This window comes from Cetorhinus maximus, chromosome 27, assembly GCF_964194155.1.
Source record: "Cetorhinus maximus chromosome 27, sCetMax3.hap1.1, whole genome shotgun sequence".
Lineage (NCBI taxonomy): Eukaryota > Metazoa > Chordata > Chondrichthyes > Lamniformes > Cetorhinidae > Cetorhinus > Cetorhinus maximus.
Window position 1 is genome coordinate 7,257,236 of NC_135905.1, and position 7,046 is coordinate 7,264,281.

The 7,046-nt window shown below is 46.9% G+C and overlaps 1 protein-coding gene across 2 annotated transcripts in view; it reads right to left on the reverse strand.

Moving 5' to 3' along the window:
* Nucleotides 1–6,755, reverse strand: part of LOC144668517 (uncharacterized) — a 63,606-nt gene extending 56,851 nt beyond the window's left edge. For both annotated transcript variants that reach the window (XM_078530612.1, XM_078530611.1), the window contains exon 1: nt 6,689–6,755. In XM_078530612.1, the coding sequence (XP_078386738.1) occupies nt 6,689–6,718 (30 nt within the window). In that variant the 5' untranslated portion in view covers nt 6,719–6,755. The remainder of the gene's footprint in view (nt 1–6,688) is intronic.
* Nucleotides 6,756–7,046: the final 291 nt, after the last annotated feature.

A 7,046-nucleotide genomic window follows, 5' to 3' on the forward strand; every position in this document is an offset into this window, starting at 1 on the left:
GTCATTTATTTCATGCTGTTTTGGCAGCTTGCTGTGTGCAAATTATCAGCCATGTTACATTACAACCTCAGGACATCCCAAAGTGCTTTGCAGCCAAGAAAGCCTAATCACCGTTGCAATGTAGGAAATGGCGCAGCTAAGTTTTGCACAGCGAGCTCCCACAAACAGCCACGTGATAATGAGCCAATAATCTGTTTTTTTGCGATGTTGATTGATATTGGCCAGGATACCAGAGAGAATACCCTGCTCCTCTCCAGAATAGTGCCATGGGATCTTTTAATCAGAGTGGGCAGATGGGGCCTCAGTTTAACATCGTGCTCGAGAGACAGTACCTCCGACAGTGCAGCACTCCCTCAATGCTGCGCTGCAGCACCTGCAAGTCCCGGAATGGGATTTGAACCCAGAACATTGTAACTCAGAGGCAAGGCTGCTACTGACTGAGCCACAGCTGACACACATACCAACATACAAAATAGGAGCAGGAGTAGGCCACTCGGCCCCTCGAGCCTGCTCCGCCATTCAATAAGATCATGGCTGATCCGTGTATGTCAAGTTCCACGTTCCCATCTACCCCCGATGACCTTTGACTCCCTTGCCTAACTAGAATCTATCTACCTCTGCCTTAAAAATATTCAGTGACCCCGCCTTCTGAGGCGGAGGATTCCAAAGTCGCACAACCCTCAGAGAAAAACATTCCTCATCTCTGTCCTAAAAGGGTGACCCCTAATTTTAAAACAGTGCCCCCTAGTTCTGGACTCATCCACCAGAGGAAACATCCCTTCCACGTCCAATTTGTCGAGACCATTCAGGATCTTGTATACTTCAATCAGGTCACCCCTCACTCTTCTAAACTCCAGTGGAAACAAGCCCAGTCTGTCTAACCTTTCCTCATTCCAGATATCAATCTCGTGAACCTCCTCTGAACCACCTCCAACGTATAGATGTATACACCGATCACCAGTATACAACTAAGCTTGTGCTGATACTGCTCTTCATCCCTCCTACGGTTTGAACTCTTGTTGTTGTTAAGCTGTGCCACAGGGCCCTGCTTACTTAAACCTGCCTCCTCTTCAATAAGACAATGGACCCTTACAATTGCCAGAAAACAGAAAAAAAAAATGACCATTTTGGAGACTGAACTCAGAGACCTCACCAAAGCAGGTTACCAGCATAGAAATGCGATTACAATTAATGAACGCCCTATGAGTAACTATAGTACCCATTAGTTACAGGGGGGGTTAGTAACTACACTATAGGTTAGTTAGTCTTGTACAAGTAGAATCATATAGAACGGTCTACATCTGTGTTGTAACCATCTGGCCCATTGTACCCATGTTGGCTCTCTCAGAGCAATGTAACTAATCCCATTCCCATCCTTTCCCTGTAGCCTTGCCATTTTTTTCCCTTCAGTTGCTTACCCAATTCCCTACTGATTGAAGATTCAATTGGGCAGATTGAGACTGCGTCCACCACCCTCTCAGGTGCCTTCAGCAGCCTAGCCACTCACTGAATAAAAAGGTTTTTCCCTTTTCTTTAGACAAATCACCACAAACATGCATCCTCTGGTTCTCCACCCTGTTCAATGGCAACTGTTTCTCTCTATCGGGCCTGTCCAGACCCCTCATGATTTTGAACGCCTCTATCAAATCTCCCCTCAACCTTCCCATGTCCAAGGAGAACAGCCCCAACCTCTCCAATCTATTTACATAACTGAAGTTCCTCATCCCTGACACCGTTCTCATCAATCTTTTCTGCACCCTCCCAAAAACTATCACATACTTCCTAAAGTGCGGTGACCAAAATCTCACACAATACTCCAGCTGAGGCTGATCCAGTGTTTTATGAAGATTCATCGTATCTTCCCTGCTTCCTATGAGACGAATATATGAATCTGGAGCAGGAGTAGGCCATTCGGCCCCTTCACAGAATCACAGAGCAGAAGAGGCCCTTCGGCCCATCGAGTCTGCACCGACACCCTCGAACCTGCTCTGCCACTCATCAGACCATGGCTGATCTGATTATGGCCTCAACTCCACATTCCCACCTACACCCGATAAACGTGGCTCAGTTCATAGCACCCTCGCCTTTGAGTCAGAAGGTTGTGGGTTCATGTCCCACTCCTGGAAACCAAGAACTGTGAATGTACTCGAAAGAGTTACATGCGATCTGTTGATAACTCGAAAGAGTTACACCTGATAAACTGACGTCCTTGTTAGTCAAGAACCTGTCTAACTCTGGACTTAAAATATTCAATGACCCTGCCTCCACTGCTCTCTGGGAAAGAGTTCCACAGTCACGAACCTCAGAAAAAATTTCACCTCATTTCTGTCTTAAATGGGAGACCCTTTATTTTTAAACTGTGTCCCCTAGTTCTAGTCTCCCCCACAAGGGGAAACATCCTTTCAGCATCCACCCTGTCAAGTCCCCTCAGGATCTTATATGTTTCAATAAGATCACCTCTCATTCTTCTAAACTCCAATGGGTACAAACCTGTCCAACTTTTCCTCATAAGATAACCCCCCCCCTCCCAGCCCCCCACCCCCACCGCCATCCCAGGTATCAGTCACGTGAACCTTCTCTGAATTGTTTCAAACACATTTGTATCCTTTCTTAACTAAGACCAAAACTGTACACAGTACTCCAGATGTGGTCTCACCAATGTCCTATACAACCGTAGCAAAACAGCCCTACTTTTATATTTCATTCTCCTTGCAATAAATGACTACATTCCATTTGCCTTCCTAATCACTTGCTGACCTTGCAGACTGATATTTTTGTGATTCATGTACCAGGACACCCAGGTCCCTCTGTACCTCAGAGTTCTGCACTCTCTCTCCATTTAGATCATTTGCTGCTTTTCTATTCTTCCTGCCAAAGTGGACAAGTTCACATTTTCCCACATTATACTCCATCAGCCAAATTTCTGCCCACTCACTCAATCTATGTCCCTTTGCAGACTCCTTACATGCTCTTCAAAACTTACTTTTCCACCTATCTTTGTATCATCAGCAAATTTAGCAACCATACCTTGGGTCCCTTCTTCCAAGTCATTGATATAAATTATAAAACAGTTGAGGCCTCAACACAGATCCCCATGACACTCCACTCGTCACATGTTGCCAACTGGAAAATGACCCATTTATGCCTACTCTCCATGTCCTGTTAGCTAATCAATCCTCTATCCATGTCAATGTGTGTTACCACCTACACTGTGAGCTCTTATTTTTGCATAGTAACCTTTGATGTGGCAGCAGGTCAAACGCCTTCTGGAAACCCACATCCACAGGTTCCCCTTTATCCACACCTATGCCTCTATTTATAAAGCCCAAGATCCTGTGTGCTTTTTAACCACTTTCTCAACCTGCCCTGCCACCTTCAAAGATTTGTGTACATACACCCCCCAGGTATCTCTACTCCTGCAGCCCTTTCCAAATTAAAGCTGTGCAATGATTAGTTAATGCTGTACCAGACACTATAATACAGTCACTGGTACAGCACTACATAACCTATGTAATGAATTAGCTCAAAGGATATCTGTAACAATTGTACAGATTAGGTTCATGCTGTACAAGTACAGTTTAGTTAATGCTGCACTAGTAACTGTGCTCCAGGTTAGTTATTGCATTACCTGCAAACAGTTAAGCTCCACTCCCCATTTTGAAGCATATTAGAGAATAAACAGTTCCCATTAGGCCCCAGCTATTTCCAAAGGATATCTACTGTCATGAATTTAATATATATTTTCAATTTTATAACTGTAATTCCTAAACTTTTACAACGACTCTGGTTAGAAATATCCAGGGAAGGTTCTCTTTATTTCCCCCTCTCTCTTGGCTAGTTAGTTAAGGCTTAGCTGGTAACAGTACAATGACTGGTAAGGTTACCAAGAATAAACAAGAGTGCAGATTAAACACTGACATCACTTAAAACACCAGCTGCCTGACTCCACATCCCTGTTAGGTTTTGACAGCTCTGGAGTGTAACCTTGCTGAGACAAGGCCGCATCCCAGGGTCCAGATTTAAGCAGTTAGAAAGATGGAGGCGGTTTTGTGGTGCGCCTCTGTCCCCTTACTGCCAACCCACCCCAGCTGCAAAGCGAGTGCTTCAAAGTTGGTGCTGGAGGGTGGAAGAGGGAGGGAGGGGGTCCGAACAAGTAGGCCTTCATGGGCAGGCTCGGCCTAAGCCCAGGTGGCAAAACTGATTCAAGTGCTGCTCGTGGCAACAATAACTTGAATTTAACTAGTGCCTTTAACATAATAAACCGTTGCGCAGCACTTCACTGGAGCATTATGAAATAAAATTGGATACCAAGCCATATAAGGCACTGGTAGCCAAAAGCTTAATTAAAGAGCTTAGGTTTAAGGAGCGTCTTAAAAGGGGGAAAAAGGCTTAGAAAGGAAATTCCAGAGCTTAGGGCCTGGGCAGCTGATGGAACTGCCACCAATGGTGAAGCGATTAAAATCAGGGATGCTCAAGAAGCCAGGGTCAGACGAGAACAGAAAGGACTGGAAAAAAACTCAGCAGGTCTGGCAGCATCTCCAGAGAGAAAAACAGAGTTAACATTTCAAATCCAAAATGACTTCTTCAGAACAGAGTCCTATTCGACGCAAACCATTAACTCTTTCCCCCGCCACAGATGCTGCCAGGCCTGAGTTTTTGCAGCCCTTTCTGTTTTTACTTCAAGTCTCCAGCACCCGCAGCATTTGGCTTTGCGAATTGGATGAGCGCAGATACCTCTGGGGGGGCAGGGGGGGTTGTGGGCCCGGAGGAGATCCCAGGAGTCGGGGAGGGATATGAATTTTAAAATCGAGGCATTGCCTGACCTGGGGGCAATGTAGGTCGGCGAGCACATGGGGTGTGAAGGGAAGGGCACTCGGTGCGAGTGAGGACACAGGCGGCAGAGCTTTGGATGAGCTGAAGATTATGTGGGCCCTTATCCCACAGGCAAACCTAAGGGAATCCCTGAAGGACTGGCTCAGAGCTCTTCCTGCTGTCCCATACCCTGTCAGGAGTAGCCAAAGTAAATCACTAGTTATCCACTCATTATCTCCGCTGGCTTGTGGGAGCTTGCCATGCAACGTTTTGACAACTGCATTGGAAAAGTGGCTGGCTTTGAAGGCGCTATATAAATGCAAGTATTTCCATTTATTCCTTCTCCATCTTGTATTGGATTTCACTGCTTTGGGGAGCGGGGGGGTGGTGGGGGAGTAAAGAGGCTGTTCGACCTGAAGGAAGATTTACAATCCACTCCCAGGAAAGAAAGCAGAACTCCAGATCCTAAAATGGTCTCATTAAATGTTGAGTTTGTGGCAAACACTTCGGAAATTCGCTTGAAATTGCTGTGCCTTGAGTGACCGACGTCTTGACAGCACCAGCCATGAATAATGGAGGAGGAGGAGTGGAGGTTTTACCTCTCTCTCTCTCGCCACTGTCAGTATCCTAGGTTTCAATGGGTTACAGACAGAAAGATGTCTTGTCCATTAAAACCCAGGGTCACTCATCTGCTAAGGAACCCAGGCACCTGCCAGTCACAAAGCGTAGGAGCTCCGCCCAGCCTCTGTTGAAGCCAAATATGCAACATTCAAAACAAAAAAGGCTTTTGAGGGAAGGGAGGGAGGGAGAAGAAAAACACAAGAGCTAAACCAGGCTCAAGGTCAGGATTTCCCCTGTAGATTCACTCAGCCAAGACTCAAATGACAGGTCCATGTTGAAGGAACTGGAAGCAGAGATAGAGAGAGAGACAGGCTCAAGTCTAAACCTTCAACACCCCCCCACCCCCACCCCCCCAACCCATAGCCCCAGCATCCAGGTTTGATTAAGGCTCAGGAATCCCTCCCCTCTTCGGATGGAGTGTGGGGTAATCCAGCTCCCACCCCACCCAGGGACAAGCCACAGAAGCTGCATTTTTCACAGAGACAGAGAGAGAGAGAGAGAGAGACAGGGAGGGGGAGAAAGGAGGAGGAGGGGGTGGTTGTGGTGGCACAGAGACAGAGAGAGAGAGAGAGAGGGGGAGAAAGGAGGAGGGGGGTGGTTGTGGTGGCACAGAGACAGAGAGAGAGAGAGAGAGAGAGAGGGAGAAAGGAGGAGGGGGGTGGTTTTGGTGGCACAGAGACAGAGAGAGAGAGGGAGGGGGAGAAAGGAGGAGGGGGGTGGTTGTGGTGACACAGAGACAGAGAGAGAGAGAGGGAGGGGGAGAAAGGAGGAGGAGGGGGTGGTGGTGGGGGGTGAAAAACGCCAAACGAATGAATTGCATTCAAGAGAGATCAGCATCTAACACACCGCAAACCCGGGGGTTTTAAGAATAAGATTAGGACTGTGCGTGTGATAATAACACAGGCAGGAGATTAATAATGCATTCGACTCGTAGTTCAGTAAAAAAAAAAAATTACAAGCACATCAGAAAAGCCCAACCAGAATAAATAGAAGCGAAGCAAGATCATCAGACTGGGTCTCAGTAACAGGAAGAGGAGGCTGGAACTTCATCAAAGCAAAAAATCACACACACACACACAAAAAAACCCACTAAATTATAAAGATGCGAAGCTTGCACGTCAAGTCTGTCTCTTTGTGCAGCCACAGGGTAATTCTACAGCACCGCACTCACTGTAAGAGGCTGTTTTCCCCTCTTTGTGCCGAGCTATCTGCTGGTACACGAGGAAATCCCACAGACAAAGAGAAATTGCATTACCTGCAGTTTCATTTTCCAACAGGGCTGCATCTGCGTCCTGATGTGGAGGGAGGCTCGAAAGAGTTGTTTGTCCTTTTTTTTTTTCCCCCCACCCCTCTCTACCTTTCAGTAATCACATGCTTCAATGATGTTGTTGTTGTTGTTGTTGGGTGGGTTGGGGGGGGTTTGGTGGTGGTAGAGAGAGGCAGAGACACTACCGAACTAGTCTGCATTTGTCTGCAGCCGGGCTGCCGAGGGGAGAAGATGCCCGAACATGTTTCAGAAAGCCATGGCCAGTCTTGTCATCACCACACAGGACACAGCTACTTCCTCCAGCTGATTGCCAGGCGAGTGTCGTGAATTATTCATGAGCCTCCAA